The following is a 19086-nucleotide window of genomic DNA, read 5'->3' on the forward strand; positions in this document are numbered from 1 at the left end:
TCAGTCTGGACTGAGGCTTGAAACTGAGAAGATGTGATGTTTCAGTGGGGGAATGATCTAGTTCTGTGCGGCGAACAGCATGTCAGCAGGAGCTGTCTGACTGATCTGAGACACTCTGAAGAACAACATGAAGTGGACCATTCTGAGGCCGTCATTTAAATATAAAGGAGTGTTCGTCCAGTGATTCATTCCTGAAAACTGCTTTAGTGAAACCTAAAATTTGAGATGAAGGAAACTCTCAGACCCTTAAAACAACCAGGTTATTTGGTTTTTCAGCACAAATAACCTACAGTCTCCTTTATTTGATTATGAAATGATCTTAGCTGGTAAACCTATGTGTCCAGTTAAAGAGTAAAAAGTGATCTTGTGTTGTGGTCAGATCAGACTATCAGCTCCTAAAAGTTGCACAGATCCTCGTAATAAAGATCATTTTAGCTCCATTTTAACTCCAGATGTTGGCAGGTGGACTTTATGAGTAAAGACATGTACAACCTTTTTATCATGCGGTCAGTCCTTTTTGATACGTGGATAAAAGAAAATATTGGATATGTAAAGGAAACTGAATAATGAAGCTTTCATGAGACACTTTTGAAGAGGACAGTCAGACTGTCTTTTAATGGGCTTCTGAGTGTAAATCTGAGAAATCAGACACTGATACTGAACTGTATATTTCTACTGCTCCTGTGATACTTTCCTGGATCACTGACAAATCTTATAATTATAATGCTATGACTCCTCTTCAAACAACATAAACTCTTAATGTAATTGAAGCATTTATATTGAACACAATTAAATCCCATTTAAAAATATAATCATGAACTATGGCATAGTGTGTACATTAAACACATCATATCACATGTTCTTTCTCCACATTTTTATCAAATTTTTTAAATGACAAAAGATTTCAGCAAAACTACAGAAAGAAGTTTAGAAAACTGCAGTATTAGTGGTAATTGTGACAAGATGGTCAAAAACTGTCCAACAAGGTGAGAAAATCGGAAGAAAAGGGTCCAGAAGTATGTTTAACACACAGGTAGAAGGATAAAGCTCCATTTTATTTGTCCATCTGGCCGGCTTATTGAAATCTATAGTTGATGTTGTGTTTCTGCTTTCTGCTTTAAGTACAACGGTTAGCAGAGCATTAGCATTAGCATTAGGAGGACATGCTAACTGTGAATAGCAGCCTGGTTATTTTAACTTTTTTACTCTTTAGTACATGTTCTGACTGCCCGTGTCCAGGTGCAGGAATCAAACCAATGACACAGAGCACTTTGAAGACATTTCTGCAAATGTTTGACCGCTACATGTATTCTTTTCTGGACTCACCTGCATGCAGCTTCCTGTAGTGATGTTCTGAAATGTGCTGAGGCTTCGAAGCGTGTTTGGAGTAATGGAGGAGACGGTTTACTTCATTTAGGGGAGGAGCCGAAAATGATGACGTACGCAATCTCACTACCCGTCCCAACCTGCTTCCGGAAGTGCTTCAGATTTTGTCAGATTTATATGCCCGAGTATTGATAAACCCCTCAATCTCCATTTAAGATGTGGTTTTTTTATGGAGAGTTGCGGTCAGTTCAGGTTCAGGATACTAGAGTTTTGATAGCGTCAATATAGTTTGGAGATAGTTTGGGGAGTTAAGTGAGAGAGAGATAGTTTTGAGATTAGGGAGAGTGAGGAGAGAAGGATAGGTAAGAGGATGGAGCCAGTTAGGAAGAGGAAGATTTCCCCCGTGTTTGATTTGATATGTGCTATTAAGGTAATGCTTAATCTAACATATATCAGATGCATTAGGTTTGCTGATCAAGAACTGTATTTTTCACAGTTTCTTAATGTATTCATAGGTGAGGTGTTTACTGTGTTCCAAGGAGTTGGGGTACAATAAGAACACCTCATGCATGCTAAGGCATTAACTTTCTTTGAGTAAAGTGACAGAAAAATACACACAACCTGCCATATCATATGATGCTACCTTTCTGGGAGAATTTACACACAGAATACGTTAAAAACTATGGGGGACAATAAAGCAGCAGGGGGTCTCTCAAACCTGGTGAAGAAGGTGTTGAGATCGTCAGCTAGTCCGGGGGAGGGGGCGACCACAGGGCTTCTACCTTTGTAGTGTCTGATGGTTCAGAGGGGGCTCCAACAACTGCAGGGTCGTTGGTGCCTGAATCACTCTCCAGTCTGGCTCTATAGTCCTCTTTAGCATTTTTGATGGCCTTCTTGAGGCCCAGTCTGGCCAGCCTGAATGTGTCCATGTCACCCTCTCTGTACGCCTGCTCTTTCCGGCGCCTGAGCTCTCTGAGCTGCTTGGAGAACCAGGGCTTTTGGTTATTGTGCCTTGTGATGGTTTTGGTTGGGAGGCAGACCTGCTCACAGAAGCTGATGCAGGAACATACAGTGTCAGAAAAGCTGCCGTTGTCATCCTCAGGGCCCCTCAGTGACTCCCAGTCAGTAGACTCCATGCAGTCCTGAAGCATGTCCCTTGCCTCTGGAGTCCACTTCCTTACTGTAGTCCTGGATGGTTTGGCCCTTCTCAGTTGCTGCCTGTATGTGGGGACCATCTGTATGATGCAGTGGTCGGAGTGTCCAAGGGCAGCGTGGGGGATGGAGCGGTATGAGGGTTTTATGGTGGAGTAGAAGTGGTCCAGTGTGTTGCTGTCCTGCATGGCGCATGTCAGCAGCTGTTTGGAGCTCGTCAGTTCCTGGGAGAGGTTACACGAGTTGAAATCTCTCATCACAAGAACTATCGAGTTTGGCCGAGAGGTTTCCACAGTGGAGAAAAGAGCAGCTGGATGTCATGGTTCACAGATGTACTTAGTTCACTTTTCTGATCACATTAAGACCAGATGTGAACAGCTCCAGGGCGCCGTTAGAACCACTGTGTGTCATTCATTACTGTAAAAACTGTGCATCATCCTTTCCTCTTTCTTTATTCCAAGATCTTCTTCTCCACTTCAGCTTTTGGCTAAATCTAAACACAGCTCACATGTCTTTGGACATTAATAACATAGATCACAGTGACATATGCAACACTTCAGATAAGCAGCTGCCCCAGTATAATTACAGATGCTTAAAATCATTGTTATTTTATAATATTCTTTCATGAACTGTGAGAAGCATTACACAGAGGGTTCATCTCCAAAGCAGGAGTTTTGGTCTGTCTGCAGCCTTTTTATTCTAATGTCAATGACCAGTTCAGCAGGTGTGTCCCTCAGAGGAGCTGGAGGCAGCTGTTCAGGGCTACTTTTTTAGAAGAAGGTTTACTGATTGGAAAGGGGGCTCCTCACGGTGACACTTTGTGGGTAAGAGCCTGAATAAGGGCAACTTCTTCTTGGTTCTTGAAGACGTTTCATCTCTCATCTGAAAGGATTATTCAGCTTTAAACTAGTTGGTGGGAGTATGGACTTCTAAGCATCAGAGTGGTCTTTTACACCAACACGTTGTGCTACATTCAGTTCTTCACTGGCGAGGTTTCAATCTGAAGTTCCCTTAGATCAAATATGTCCACAACCACACAGATGCAAACAAAACTTATTCAGGCAGAAATATTAACCACTGTAATGAGGTGTAGACTTATTTATTGACCGCCTTGATTTGTTCACAGAAAGTTTCAAGAGTTTTTTTCTCTCTCATGATCTAACTTTTCTCCGTCTGTGATATTGGCTTTTTTAGCGTGAGGTAAAAAGGATCCACAGGAGTCTGGAGGATGGACACAAATACAGGGAAATGAGAGGTAGGCCTGACTGCACTGGGATGTTGTTTCCTCACCTGTGAGTCACTTTGGATCAAAGCATCTGCTAAATGACTAAATGGAAATGACATGAATGTCCATGATGACTGTACAGAAACATTCCAACAGAACTGTGTATATGAGCTATCTTTGTAGAAACTGGATGTTTCAGGCTGTTAGTCTCAGTTGTTTCCCAGATATTTGCCACATAGCTCGCTGTGAAAGCTGCCTTATACTTAACATGTAGAGATATAAAACTGTGGAGCTGATGGATCTAAAAGTGACATGAAATCCCTTAAAGATGATTGTTATTTCAGTGTCAGGGGAAGGAAATCATATCACTATCAGCACATAATGAATGTCCTTGTGTAAATGCTTTGAGAAACGTGTTGAGCATCATGCCCTCACTGTGCATGTGTTCTGTTTCTGAGCTGTAATGTGCTACAAAGACTTCACATGAATTTAGGAAGTTTTCCTGCTCCTGTCTCAGTCTCAGTGCACTCTGGATTCATCCTCTGGGAAGCAGAAACATCCACAGGAAACTGATGAACATCTGTCCAACAAAATCAGCGTCCTGATAAGCTGCTGCTAGAAGGAAAAAATCCTGACCTGAGATCAGTCCAAGATCTGTCTTTTAAAATGGAATAAAGTGAAATGATGTGGTGAAATCTGCTGAAAGCTGTGAAACAACAAGTGCTGCTGGAAGTGTTTTCACGAAGAGCTCATTAAACCTTTTAAAGGAGGAATGGACTTTATTCCAGCAGCAGCTCAAAGCAGCAGATTCATATTTATCTGGACATTTGAATGAAAACATTCAGTATTAAATTAATGTCTTTAAAATGTCTTGCTCTTATTTATGGTGAATTGAAGTTTCATTTGGATCATTTTCCAGAACAAATCTTTGAAATGTTCACAGTTTTTATCTTTGAACCCTCAGAAAACTTCTCTTAATAAGAAGAAAAAGTTGAATAAAAGTTTAAATAAATAAAGACAGCAGAGAGGAAGAAACTCCCTCAGCTCAGTATGTTTGTGACTCTGTCTGAGATGGAGGTGAAATATGTGAACCTGGGCTGTGGTTTACTGCTCTCTCACAGCCGTTCTGTTTATTCACAGCTGAGAAATCATCTTTCTGAGGATGACCATAACCTTTATAAACATCACCACTATCTTTATTAATATCCAGAATCACTGTGAATGTTTCTGCTTCTTTCTTCTGGTACCAGTATATCCAGTTTTCATCACACTGGTCAGTTCCACAGCTGAAGGAGACACTTTGACCAACTCTCCTGGTCAGTGTTAACTGGTCCTGGATCAGCTGTGCTGCCATGGCAACCAGTGCTCTAGAGACACAGACAGACAGATGAAGGTCAGTGTGACAGTGTGTGTTCCAGGTGGAGTTTGCTGGCTCCTGATTGGCTGGAAACACTCACCTGAACACAGACAGCACAGAGCAGCAGCTGGGAGGAAAAGCATTTTGTGCAGTGGTGTTTCCTCTGGTGAACCTGGGGAGAAGTGGCGCTCTGATGCAGCTGAGGCCAAACAAGGACGAGCTGTGAGATCAGACCAGGGCCACGTGCTTTCTAACAGCTCCTCAGAGCTCCCATCAGCCCCTGCGGCCCACAGATAAGACCGCTGCTGCTGACTGACAGCTCAGCTGAAGCTGCTGTGTGGTTTCATGGTCTTGATTTGAATCTGACAGCAGATGATTAAAATCGGGGTCACATGATGCAGAAAGACTAAAAAACATTCATGTTCCCACAAACACATTCAGCTTGGTGGTGAATTTAGTAACACACACTGTTATCTGTTGTTTAAGAGCTGGGATGAAAATGCACAAGTACAAATCCACACAGCTCCTCAACTCTGATCCAACTCTTCAATGTGTTTGACTTCATTCAATAATGGAGCTGAATTTCTGCTGACTTTCATTCTTTTCCCACTCTGTCTTCTGACATGATGGATTTAGTTTGTCATGTTGTTCTTCATCATGTTTCCATCATGCAAACAAAGTCCTGTCAGTGTTCAGCTCTCAAACAGTTCACCTTCAGTTCCACTGACACACTGATGCCTGTGAATTCATCTCAAACTGACATTTTTATCAGTGCTGCAGTCTGTCCTTCACTCACATGGGTTGTTCTGGATCACATGGCTGGAACTTGAGATTTCCTCTGACCCACAAACACAACTACACTGCTGTCACTGTGCTGCTTATTGGGCTGTGAATGTTGTCAGAACAGCTTTTCAACAACAAGCTGAAGATGTGGCTGTTGTGCTGCTTTTGATTCACAGTCACTGTAGACAATATGGAAAGTAGAGCTCAGGAGGTGCAGCTGAAGCTTTTGCTTCTTTCATCATTACTTATAGAGATGACACTGAAATGCTTTTGTATTCAGAGCTTTTATTGATTGTTTAAGGGTGACAGCTTCATGACACTTTCTCCAGTCTGACCCTCACTTGGAACACAATCAAACATACTGGGACATGTGGGAAAGGATCACAGTGTTCATACTGTACATATCTGAGAACATCCACAGGAAGACACTTTATCATTTACATGCTGATTCTGTCATTTTAACATCTTTCAAAGTCAGATTTTCACTAGAAATGATGTTATACACTGTATGTTGACACGTAGAAATAATCCCATTCTGCTTGTAAGCTCTGAATAGAAACAACCATAACTACACTGTTATTACTGTATTATGTTGATGCATGAAAACAGCTGAATGATTGTGCTGGAAACACTGAGAACAGCCTGAAGATGTGGCTGTTGTGTTACTTTTGCTTCACAGTCAGTGTAGACAACATACAAAGCAGCTTCAAAGATACTTCCAGGTGAGGCGTGCAGAAAGCAGCTGTGAGCACCGTAACATACAATAAATACATTATTACTGACCTGGACACTGATACATTCAGATTCAGTTATCACATATATATAAAGGATCTGCAGGTCACTGCTTCTGTTTTCATTTACATTTCACACAGCATTCATACAATCCATGTTTCCCACCATTGCCTGGGCTCTATGAACATGTGCTGCATATTATTTACAGTTAAGATCATAAAGCTGAAAAAGAGAGCAGAACAGCACACGTGATGACTGGTGACTGAGAACAGAGCACCATCGCTGCTGACATCACAAGAAGTGATGTCATCACTCATTATGACCTCCCAGTTCTGCATGACATCACAATGGAAACATGTCATCAAAGGACATGACATCACTGTAGTTTATAAAAGCCTGAAAGACAAACCGCCTGAAAAACAACACTTACTTAAAAAGTCCCTTTTGAGTCAAACCAAAATATCCTCTCCTGCACTTCTGTGGGGTGACAGAGTAGATGAAGAGATTCTGGAGAATGAGTCTGAGGGTTTCTACATATTTCCCTTTCAAAGTGGCAAAGAGGAAAGTTCTGAGGAAGCCGCCAACAGGCCAGAAGATGCAGAATCATCCCCAGGCCTCTGCAGCTCAACACAGCAAGAGGAAGTTTACAGACTCAGGAACCTCTCCCACTCCCTCTGTGGGCTGCACTCAGAGGGAATGGACTCCCTCCAAGGCCTCTGCTGCCACCAATTATGGCTCAGAGAAGTTTAAGGGGAATTTCTGCTTCCAGAGTAAAAGGAAAGTTTCAAGTAAAGGTTTAATTCCAGCAACCTTAAAACTCTGTGGTGGACTGATCAAATCCAATGTGGAGGTGTGGATTTAGGGGAAAACCTCCTCGAACAGTCTGGTGTAATTGGGTCTAAAATACAAGTTGATGGTTCAGAAGAGTTTATTTTTGTTGTCAGCTCAGAGAGCTCGACTGGACAGAAACAGTCTAAATACAAATCAGGTTTCTACACATAGTTCTAAAGCTGTCACTGAGCACTGATGCTGAAGATGATCGTCCTGTTGGGACCAGTTGTAGGTTAGACTAAATACAGAGCAGCTTGAACAGATACATATCATCCCTTTCTTCAGTAAAGCAGAAAGTTTGTGCTTTTAGAACAGGAAAAGTTCTCAACTTTTTGGAATATGCAGATTATATAAAGTACTGTGATCAAAAGTCTTAAAACACACCTCATTCCTTAATGTTTTGCCAGGATTCTGTCATTTCTTTAAGTAGTCTTCAGGAATAGTTCTCCAGGCTTCTTGAAGGACATCCCAAAGCTCTTCTTTGGATGTCGGCTGCCTTTTGTTCCGTTCTCTGTCAGATGATCCCACACTGCTTCAATGATGTTGAGGTCCAGGCTCTGGGGAGGATTCATGCCTCTATAAGACCTGTTGCCACTGATTTTCAGTCCACTTCTTGTATCATTTGGCATAGCTCAGCCTTTTCTCCCTGTTTCCCTTCCTTAAGAACGGCTTCTTGACAGCCACCCTTCCATGGAGACCATTTCTGATGAGGCTTGGGCCAACAGTAGATGGATCAGCTGAAGGTCCAGATGCATCTCTCAGGTCCTGTCAGGTCTTTGCTGGATTTTTTCCTCTTTCTTAAGGACATCACTTTCAGATACTGTTCATCTGCTGTAGATAGTTTTTTAGGCCTGACACTTCTTCTTCTGTCCTCCACTTGTCCAGTTTCCTCAAATGTTTTAAGGACACACTGCACACCATGCTGAGATATGCCAAGTTTTAAGCTCATAGCTCTTTGGGAATCACCTTGTTGCTGTAAAAATACTATTTTCTGTCTGTCAAACTGTGTTATCTTTGGTGTTTTTCATACATGCAACTAAAGAAATGGGAACAAATGATGTGTCTTTGTGACAGGCTGCGAGCAACAAAGTGCCTAAAGATCCAATTTAAAGTGGCTTATTTGCTAAGTTGTCTGTTATGCGTCGACACAAAACTGGTTCATTCCTTGAGTTAGGAACCTTTTTTCTGCTTGAATGATTCATAGGTCAGAGTTAAGTGGCTTAACAAAGAAAAAACACATTCCTCTGAAAATGCTCAGGTACAAGGACTGGACTGAAGAGAGAAAAAGCAGAAATTGTCCAAAGAAAAACTCTGAAAGACATCCAGAAAGCTGGAAAACTATTGATCAGGATCACTTTAAAGATGACAGGACAGTCAGAAAGAAATGAGGCTGGATCAGGAGTTTGTACTGAAACTAATTCCCGCTCTTTTGCCTTTTAATGCGATGCGATACAACCCTTATTAAACAAGTTTAATGACATGTATCTAAATGCTGATTTTTGCTCTAAAATACTCCTGAATACTAAATACTCTGAGCAGTGTTGTGCACGTTCAAACTTAGACTTGTTCAAGGTTGAGTTCAGTCTTTTTTCCCTCTTTTATGTCACGTTTTAGTTTTGATTCATGTCATTTCCTGTTTTATTTTGAAATACTAACTGCTCCTCTCGTTTCAGGTACCTCGTTTCCTCCTGTGTCTGCGTCTGATTGTCTTCCCTGATTCCAAAGTGTTTCCAGCTGTTCTCCTTGGCTCCTCTTGTGCTCTAATAGTCTGCGTCTCCCTTGTCTTGTGCCAGTGTGTTGTAACTCGTCACGTTCCTCACTCTAGCGCCCTTGTCCCACAGTCTTGTATCCTTGAGCCTGCAGTTGAGCGATTTTCCTTCAGAGCTATCTTCATTTGTAATTTATTCCGTAGCTTTAGTTTAGTTCACGGTAAGTTTTCGTAGCCTGTTTTGTTCCTCCGTTAAGGAGTGTTTTTTGTTCTTGTTAATTGTTTCATAGACACCTCCCTTAGAGGAGCTTTGCGTTCGTTATTTGGTTTAAGTTTCATAGTTCCTCCGCTATTGGAGTGATTTTGTGTTTTGTCTTTAGAGAGCTTTGCGCCGCCGTTAAAGGTCAGCCTAGAGTTAATCGTTAAGTTTGATAGTGCCTCCCTTCGTGCAGAGTTTTATGTGCTATAGTGATTGTGCCCTATTTATCAGGTGAGCGTTTTTTGTTTAAGTCCGCCTCATTAGCAGAGCGTAAAAGTTTATTTTGTAATCGTTCATAGCCTGTTCTGTTTTCCTCCTGGAGTGGAGAGTTTTGATTTGATCCTTTTCATAGCTGCACCATCCTCATATATAGCTATTGAGGAGAGTGCTTAGGATTTTCACAGCCCCTTGTTTTGGAGATCCTCGACCTGTTTTTTGTTAATAAACACTCTTGCCTTGAAGTCGACCCTGCATCTGTGTCCTGTGGTCCGTGACATTTTATAGCTGGCATCTGTTTTAGGACGCCACTTTCCATCAGTTTCTGTTGTGCTGGCTGATGTGGGAGTGTTGCTGTGTGCTTCCAAACATATCTATAACTACACATGTCTGGAACTATCCAAATGCATTTGTATATATGGTGTTTCTGCCCGTGTCTGGTGCAGAAATCATTGCACAGTCTGTGGCTTTCACCTGAGTGAGCATCAGTCTTATGGGGAAAAATAAGGCCACAAAACTATGAACCAAAACAGATAATCAGACACAATAAACTGATAACGAGTAGGACCAAAACAAACACATCAAAACAGCCAGAGACAAAGTCATGAATCAGAACAGAGACAAAGCAGCCGTCTGGTATTGAGTCCAAGCAGGCTGAGGGGAAGAAGGCAGACTGGTCAGCCGGTGCCTGCAAATGCACAATCTGTCCCAGGTGCAACCGAACCACCATCTCTGCACCACTTTAAGAAGAGATTATTTTCATCTGGAGGATGCTGAATGTGAAGTGAATTAACTTTATGATGAATGACATCAGTTAATAATGTGGCTTAAGCAGAGCTTGGATGATAAGAATGGTTTTATGAACCTCTGATTAATAAGTTGTATCTAAATGAGCAATAACTGTCTGATCTAAAATGCACTCAGATAAAGATCAAGTCCATGCATTCAGTCAAGCTGTGTTTATACCTCATTAAAAATGATCATGAACTAAACGTTTCCAATCAGCTTCATTTCACCTTCGTCAGTTCAAAACTGACAGAAAATACAAACTCCATGCACAAACACTGCTTTAGATTGATTTCAGAGGTGAAACTGCTGCAGCTGCTGGTCAGAAAGAAGCAACCTGAACCTGAGTCCGCTTCAAAGTAGGTTTCACTCTCCACTTAAAACTTCTAGAAAGATATAGCAGTGTAGATGTTTGCATTTTGGGGATTTTATGTTACTTTTTTTTTTAACCTGTTAGTATTAATGTATCTGTATGTGTGATACTGTTTTTTTTAAAGTGAGTGAAATTTCTCTATTTGGTGCAGCTAACATGAACACATGACAGATCGGCAGTAAAACTCCTTTTACAACATTAAATAAGAGGCGTCTGTGAGGTGAATATGGAGCTCCTGGCTGCATCAGGCAGGTCTCTGTCTCCTCTGTGAGGCAGTTTAGAGTTTTTCTGTGTGAAAGCAGCTGAAACTCTAAATGATGAAGATGTTTGATGTGTCTCACCTGCAGGAATCCTGAGCAGCATGAAGACGTTCAGCAGGACAAAGACGGTCAGAGTACGCTTCGTCATGGTTCACCTGGAGACAAACAGACAGATGTTAACATGTGGCATCAGAGCAGCAGCTAAATCAGCAGGATGATCAGCTGTCATTTCACATCTTTATGGTCCCACCAGAGGACAACAAAGTGTGAACCGTCTGTACTTAAACTGTAATCTGATCTTAAAGACTCTTTGTATTTGTTAGTTCCACATTTGACCCTAATCAGTGTAAAATGAAAATATTTTAACAGCTTAAAACATATTTAAAGTGGCTGATTGTTAGTTCTGCCAAAGCTATGGTACCTGGTTCTGGTTGTGGGTCCTGGTCCTGGCTGTGGCTCTGTGGTTGGGTGCTTTCAGCTCTCAGTCTGGTGTGCTTGAAGGTTTCTGCCCAGTTTTCCCTCCTCATGCCTGAACTGAGCTCTCAGCTGCTGTTTTTCACAGCAGGACGAAACTCGACTTCATGAGGTTGCTAAAACAGCAGCTTCATTGTTTTAGTGATGTTTCCAGTCCAGTTGGTCGCGGGACAGACATCAGACCGCTCAGAAAAACACAACCGCTGTGAGAGAAAGATTTTCACCTTTGCAGCATTTTGCTTTGAACCTCTTAAAAACTAATGTGTTGAATGTTTACAGCAAGAAAACCAAGAATATTGTCAACTCTTAAATATCTAAATAACATCAGTGATTAAATAAGTGATCAAATGTGTCTGGATCATCACACGTGCGCGACCTTCCAGCTGTTTTTCAGCTTCCAGGAAGTCTGGTCTGTGATGCATCCTGATGGAAAAGCATGACTCAGTTATTTCAGAATAAAACTCTCTGCAGAAACAAGTTTTGTTGTAACGGAGAGGTGGAAGATTCACACATTTAATGGGGTAAATAAGTCCAGTCAGATATCAATATATGATCCAAATCTTCAACAATCAAACCAACAACAGTGTAGTAACATCTCTGTGAAACATCAGCATCAGATTCATTGAATCATTTACGCTTTAAGGAAGCACGGCTGCATTTAGGTTGAAGTTCAGCTTTATTATTGTGAATAATTAGCAGAGAAGACAGACAGGAAACAGAACAGATAGAAGGAAAACAATATTTAGAGTAGATAACACCATATTAACACAAACACTCAGTTCTGCTGCTTTCTTTGTATGATCCATGTTTTTTTAAAGCTTTTGCAACACAAACTAAAACACATTTGAAAAGAAAGACACATTTGCCTTTTTTTCTAACAGTTTGACCCAATTAGGTCTTAGTAAGATGTATGAGACAGGCTTTGGTCAAACTCTCTGCTGGTGTCATCACAGAGTCATCACACCTATGAAGAGTTAACCAGGAAGAAAGTTTCTAACAGAACTCGAATGTCTCTGACAGAACTGAGTAATTCTATCAGTTTAAACTAGAGTCCCTAAACATTGGAGCAGAATCAGTGAAGATCTGACAGCAGGTTGGAAATTCATCTTGGCTGATTGCAGCTCAGTGATTCCTCTCTGATATCACAGTTTGTCACATGTGCAGCAAACTAACTGCAGTTGACATGAACTGAATGGTCTCAGTTGAAGTGAGCTGCAGAGAAACACAACATACTGATATTCAGTGTGAAGCTTTGACTGGAAAAACACAGAAAAACAACATCCTGGAAGAATGGCAGCTTCCATCTTTAAAGGACTGGAAGAGGAAGAAGTTTCCAAGGAATCATTTAGAAGAGTTTCAAACAGAAACTGACTGAATCCATGAATCTGAAAAGGTGCTTCTGAGTGAAAGAGACAGACATGTACGGACTGAACGATCTGTTCAACAGTGATTCTCTGACAGGAGGAAACTCTTTATACTCAACACAGAGACACTGAGGAACCAGGTAACCAGACTCCAAATCCAGGATGCAGAGGTTCTTCAGTGAATGTGGTGTTGAAGGTGTGGAGGTGGATCAGTGTGTCAGAGGAGACTCTGTAGAAGGACAGAGTGCCAGCAGGACGGTCCACATACACTGCTGCTCTGTTAGAGACAGAGGAGGAGGAGGAGGAGGAGGAGGAGGAGGAGGAGGAGATACATGTTCCTCTGTTATTGTGACAGACAGAGTAACCTCCATCAGAGCACCTCAGACTCCAGGACAGATCATTCCATCCAAACAAACAGTCTCCTCCTCTCCTGCTGATTCCTCTGTAACTCACTGATATAAAAACTCTTCCTCTCCACTTGACCTCCCAGTAACAGCGACCAGTCAGAACATTTCTATATAGCAGCTGATGACACCAGCCATCAAATCTGTCTGGATGATCAGGATATGACTGAAACTCCTCCACACATGTCACCTTCCTGTTGTTGTCAGACAGTTTCAGTTTTCTGTTCACTGTGTTTGTGTCGATTGTGAGTTGACAGGAATCTGATGGAGAGAACAAACACAATCCAGCTGCAGTTATTGATCTATCATCTGTTCACTTTGATCAATGAGTGATGTGACAGTGTGAAGATGGTTGGATGTCATGAATCAGATGAAGAACACACTTACACTTCCTCAGACCTGGTGTCAACCATCGTTCTCCAGCAGGCTCCACCCTGAAAGGAGGAGGGGGGTCAGAGCAGCACAGTCTCTTTCAGCATGCAAACATGGACATTACATGGCTCTATCACACACATTGTTCTACACTGAGAAAGGAACAGTCCAACATCTGGATACATCCACTGGAATGGAGCATCTGAAAACTAGAATGAAAGCTATTTGATCAACACTGAAACGTACAAAACTCCTTTCAATCATCTCTGCACAGCAGAGTTAATTAATTACAAAGCAGTATTAATTCTTTCATTATTTGATTTATCTCAGAAAAAGGAGGAAAGAAAAGAAAGTGAAGAAAGAGAAGAACGATGGATGGAAGGAAATCTCTCTGAGCTCATTCTTAAGTTTAAAAGCACCAAATGTTTTCTGCAGTCAGATTATGGAGATGAAGTTTCTGTCTCTGAATTCAACTCTTCAAGTTTGGAAGAATTTTCACTTTGATTTTTCACTTATTTCTGAATCCAAATATGAGCTTTCTGTCACAGTTTAGTCATCCAACCATCAGTAATTTACCATTGATCCTACTTCTGCCGCACTCAGCCTGTCAGCCACACACACCTCATCAGTTCACTCCACTCACCTGTGCACACAGCTGCCTCTCATCACATGCAATCAGCTCAGCATACAGTCACCAGCTCCACACTATCCTTTGCCAGATTGTTCTCCTGCCAGCCTTCCCGGTACCGACCTCGCCTGTCCCTGCTTCGTCTGCCTCCTAGTAATTCGACCCAGCTTTCTGTCCCTGACCAAGAACTTTGCCTCTCCTCTCCTGATTCCTGTTTACTGGTTTCAAAACCGTTTGTCTGCCAGAGTCTCAGTAAAGCCTTGAACTTTTTACCACTGTCTTTTGACTCCTTTGTACTGCAATTGGGTCCATACACCACCCATTACAGTTTCAAAATTCTAATGAAATCACTTCAGTTTCTGACATCATGATCTCTCCTGATGGTCACATTGTTTCTGCTGACTCCTCTCAGTATGTTTCAGGGCAGCCAAACATCCAGATCCTTTCTCAGACCCATTGGTCAATCTGAATGCTGCACAGCCAACCAGGGGAAGACATTCATCTAGAAAAGTTAGACGAGAAACACTCCCCTCATCCCACCCTCTACAGTGAACATTAAAGGCTCAGAATAAGATCAGAGGAGAATCTATATTCATTGGAAGTATATTAGCTGACAGCTGTTGTGGTTTTATTGACCAGAATCACTCGTTTATTTCAGCCTGATCACTTTTCAGGAATCTGAAACCGACTGAAAAGCCTCCAGCCTCTTCCTCTCCTTCCCCCAGTGTCCCTCTCTTCCTGTTTCTCTGGAATTCCTTGGATAGTGTTTATTGGATTGTCCCCCACTTTTTTCTTCTTTTTCTTCATCCCAGCCAGAGATGGGATGAAGAACAACTGTGTGGCTCTCAGTAAGTCAGATATCAAGTCATGTGGAGCTCAGGATTGTTGAAGTTTGCTCTGGTGGCTTTATCTCTGAGCTGAAACACATCCAGTTACACACACTGTTCTCTGAATGTGTTGGAGCTGTCAGAGAGCCGGTCCAGCTGAAGATCCACCATGTGGGTGTATGGAGGGAGGGACACAGGTCTGATCCACCTGTGCACATTTCCAGATGTACGGTGAACATGGTTTTATAAATCTTTGTGCTAAGCTAGGCTAACATGTCCTGGACCCATCTCTGTATCTGATCCAGGGTCAGAGGACCAACAGACACTTCTCACTGTTGTTCCTGCAGATGTTCTCCTTAGAGACCTCCTCCACAAATATCTGCTGTTTCTGTTCAACCAGTGTTTCTGCTGTGAGCAAAGGAAAAAGGCTCCTACATGTGGGATTGTTCATGTAACACTCAGCAGGAAGCAAAAACACAGGGCTGAGTGCAGGACAGAGAACATGTTTCCAGCTCTTCCTCCTCTATCAGACATTGTGTGTGGCTGCAGCAGGCCTCTCCATACCTGAGTTTGTGTGGATCCTTCAGTGCAGCCGTCAGCAGCTTCACTCCTGAGTCTCCTGGATGGTTGTAGCTCAGGTCCAGCTCTCTCAGATGGGAGGGGTTGGAGGTCACAACTTCAGCCAGAGAAGCACAGCCTTCCTCTGTGATCAGACAGCCTGACAGGCTGCAGACACACAAAACAACACAGAAACTCTGAGAGAACTGCTCTGAAACTGAAGCTGAATGTCATCAAATGTTCAAAGAAACTGGAACTGTCTCACATTACTGACTTTGTGTCTTTGTGCTAAGCTAGGCTAACATGTCCTGGACCCATCTCTGTATCTTATCCAGGGTCAGAGGACTAACAGACACTTCTCACTGTTGTTCCTGCAAATGTTCTCCTTGGAGACCTCCTCCACAAATATCTGCTGCTTAGGCCTCTGAACTCTTTAAGCTGTCAGAGGCCTAAAGCTGCTGTAACAACCATACAAAGACCATCCACAGGTGTTCTGTCAGCTGTTTATAAAAACAGTTTGATGAATCCTGACCTGAGTGTTTCCAGTCTGCAGTTTGGATTCTTCAGTCCAGTAGAAAGCTGCTTCACTCCTGAATCCTGCAGGTTGTTGTTACTCAGGTCCAGTTCTGTCAGACTGGAGGACTGGGAGCTGAGAGCTGAGGACAGAGCTTCACAGCTTCTCTCTGAGAGGTTACAGCTACTCAATCTGAGGAGGGAATAATGAGATAAGCAGTAATCTGTGACTTTCTCTCCTATAAAAACAGCAGCAGTATATTCACACACATCCCTCTATATCTGAAAACCAAACATGTACTTACAGAGCTTTGTTGGAGGCTTTGACCACTGGCAGCAGCCCCAGAAGAGCCTCCTCTGAAGCAGAGTATTTCTTCAGGTCAAACACATCCAGATCTTTCCCTGATGACAGTAAGATGAAGACCAGAGCTGACCACAAAGCAGGAGACAGTTTATCTGTGGAGAGACTTCCTGAACTCAGGGACTGTTGGATCTCCTCCACTAGAGAACGATCATTCAGTTCATTCAGACAGTGGAACAGATTGATGCTTCTCTCTGCAGACAGATTCTCACTGATCTTCTCCTTGATGTAATCAACTGTTTCCTGATTGGTCTGTGAGCTACTTCCTGTCTGTGTCAGCAGGCCTCGTAGGAGACTCTGATTGGTCTGCAGTGAAAGACCCAGGAGGAAGCGGAGGAATAGGTCCAGGTGTCCATTTGGACTCTGTAAGGCCTTGTTCACAGCCCTCTGGTAGAAGAGAGTCTGTTTTCTTGTTTCAGACTTTGATTGTTCTTCCATCAGGTTGACTCCAGAGCTGATGAAGGTCAGATGGACATGAAGAGCAGCCAGAAACTCCTGAACACTCAGATGGATGAAGCAGAACACCTTCTCCTGGTACAGCCCTCTCTCCTCTATAAAGATCTGTGTGAACACTCCTGAGCACACTGAGGCTGCTGAGATATCGATGCCACACTCTGTCAGGTCTGATTCATAGAAGATCAGGTTTCCTTTCTGCAGCTGCTCAAAAGCCAGTTTTCCCAGAGACTCAATCATCTTCCTGCTCTCTGGACTCCAGTGTGGATCTGTCTCAGCTCCTCCATCATACTTGACCTTCTTCACTTTGACCTGAACCACCAGGAAGTGGATGTACATCTCAGTCAGGGTCTTGGGCAGCTCTCCTCCCTCTCTGGTTTTCAACACATCCTCCAGAACTGTAGCAGTGATCCAGCAGAAGACTGGGATGTGGCACATGATGTGGAGGCTTCGTGATGTCTGGATGTGGGAGATGATCCTGCTGGCCTGCTTCTTATCTCTGAATCTCTTCCTGAAGTACTCCTCCTTCTGTGGGTCAGTGAACCCTCTGACCTCTGTCACCATGCCAACACAGTCAGGAGGGATCTGATTGGCTGCTGCAGGTCGTGTGGTTATCCAGAGGCGAGCAGAGGGAAGCAGTTTCCCCCTGATGAGGTTTGTCAGCAGCACATCCACTGAGGTGGACTCTGTAACATCAGTCAGGGGCTCCTTGTTGTGGAAGTCCAGAGGAAGTCGACACTCATCCAGACCGTCAAAGATGAACACAACCTGGAACTCTTCAAAGCTGCAGATTCCTGCTTCTTTGGTTTCAGTAAAGAAGTGATGGACAAGTTCCACCAAGCTGAACTTTTTCTCTTTCAGCACATTCAGCTCTCTGAAAGTGAATGGAAACATGAACTGGATGTCCTGGTTGGCTTTGCCTCCAGCCCAGTCCAGAGTGAACTTCTGTGTTAAGACTGTTTTCCCAATGCCAGCCACTCCCTTTGTCATCACTGTTCTGATTGGTTCATCTCTTCCAGGTGGGAGTTTAAAGAGGTCTTCTTGTCTGATGGATTTTTCTGCTCTGTCTGCTTTCCTGGATGCTGTTTCAATCTGTCTGACCTCATGTTCATCATTGACCTCTCCAGTCCCTCCCTCTGTGATGTAGAGCTCTGTGTAGATCTGATTCAGAAGGGTTGGGTTTCCTGCTTTAGAAATCCCCTCAAACACACACTGGAACTTCTTCTTCAGAGCAGATTTTTGTCTGCAAACTGGGTCAAAAAGTTCTAAATAAACATGACAAATAAGATCAGTTAATACAATACACAGTAAATCTTCAAACTTTTCATTTCTCTGAGAGAGTGAGTATATATATATATATATATATATATAAATATTGTAATGTATATAATACATATAATATTATATATAAATGTCCTGAATGAAGACAACAAATAACATCAGTAAATAAACATTTCAACCCTGTAAAGAATGAGTATTTGAACATGTGTTGTTCTATGTGTTGAGACATCAGTAAATGTGTCATTTATCCAGCAGGTTAAATCTTTAGAGAAATCCTCTTACTGCTCTGCAGACGGTCAGCCAGCTCCTCCTGCTTCATTCTCCTCAGGAAGTGAACTGTGATCTTCACTAACGCCTCTCTGCTGCTCCTCTGCTCTTCATCCTCATCCTCCCTCTGACTCTCTAAGCATTCTGGGTAATCTGAACTCAGAACCTTCTGGATCTTCTTCAGCTCCTCCTTCACAAAAGTGACCATGTTGTCCTCCAGCAGCTGGAACAGAATACTATATGAATGAGCCAATCAGACTGGAATCATGGAGCCAAACATCATCATTCATTTGGACACACTGACAATCCACTGGTCTACAAAGTGCAGCATGGAGATGACTGTGAACAGAATAGATGGAAAAGTAGTTGTTGTACATGTACAGACCATAAATATGGAGTCCAGCTGTGTTTGATGCTGCTGGGCAGACTGACCACTGGGAACCTCTGAGCTCTGCTGGTCCACTCTGTGGAGGAATCATGAAGAATGAGCTCACATTCTGTCTGTCCACACAGAGACAAACACATGGTAAAGCTCCATGAAGTGACGTGTGGATGTGAACAGTGAACGCAGCCATA

General features: G+C 42.7%; 2 protein-coding genes across 3 annotated transcripts in view; both read right to left on the bottom strand.

Annotated features, from left to right (window-relative positions):
* Positions 1-12139: 12139 nt before the first annotated feature.
* The window catches only part of LOC140291582 (NLR family CARD domain-containing protein 3-like), a 531700-nt gene continuing 524753 nt past the window's right edge, over positions 12140-19086 (bottom strand). For both annotated transcript variants that reach the window (XM_072379427.1, XM_072379428.1), the window contains 4 exons: positions 16168-16341; positions 15642-15803; positions 13638-13684; positions 12140-13511 (listed from right to left, as the gene is read on the bottom strand). In XM_072379427.1, coding sequence (XP_072235528.1) covers positions 12961-13511; positions 13638-13684; positions 15642-15803; positions 16168-16341 — 934 coding nt within the window. In that variant the 3' untranslated portion in view covers positions 12140-12960. The remainder of the gene's footprint in view (positions 13512-13637; positions 13685-15641; positions 15804-16167; positions 16342-19086) is intronic.
* On the bottom strand, positions 16425-19024 carry LOC140294866 (protein NLRC3-like). Its single transcript, XM_072379619.1, has 4 exons — positions 18896-19024; positions 18526-18733; positions 16537-18227; positions 16425-16430 (listed from the first exon to the last, which is right to left on the bottom strand). The coding sequence occupies exons 1-4, from the start codon at positions 18896-18898 to the stop codon at positions 16425-16427; spliced, it is 1908 nt and encodes a 635-aa protein (XP_072235720.1). The 5' UTR covers positions 18899-19024.

The sequence above is a fragment of the Leuresthes tenuis genome, unplaced genomic scaffold (genome assembly GCF_036924035.1).
Source record: "Leuresthes tenuis unplaced genomic scaffold, fLeuTen1.0.hap1 SCAF_1, whole genome shotgun sequence".
In the NCBI taxonomy this organism is placed as follows: domain Eukaryota; kingdom Metazoa; phylum Chordata; class Actinopteri; order Atheriniformes; family Atherinopsidae; genus Leuresthes; species Leuresthes tenuis.

Excerpts from the sequence above, each read along its gene's own strand:
- LOC140294866 (XM_072379619.1), bottom strand. Across the intron at positions 18,228-18,525 it reads GGCTGACCGTCTGCAGAGCA|AACTTTTTGACCCAGTTTGC; the intron begins GTAAGAGGATTT and ends ATGTTTATTTAG.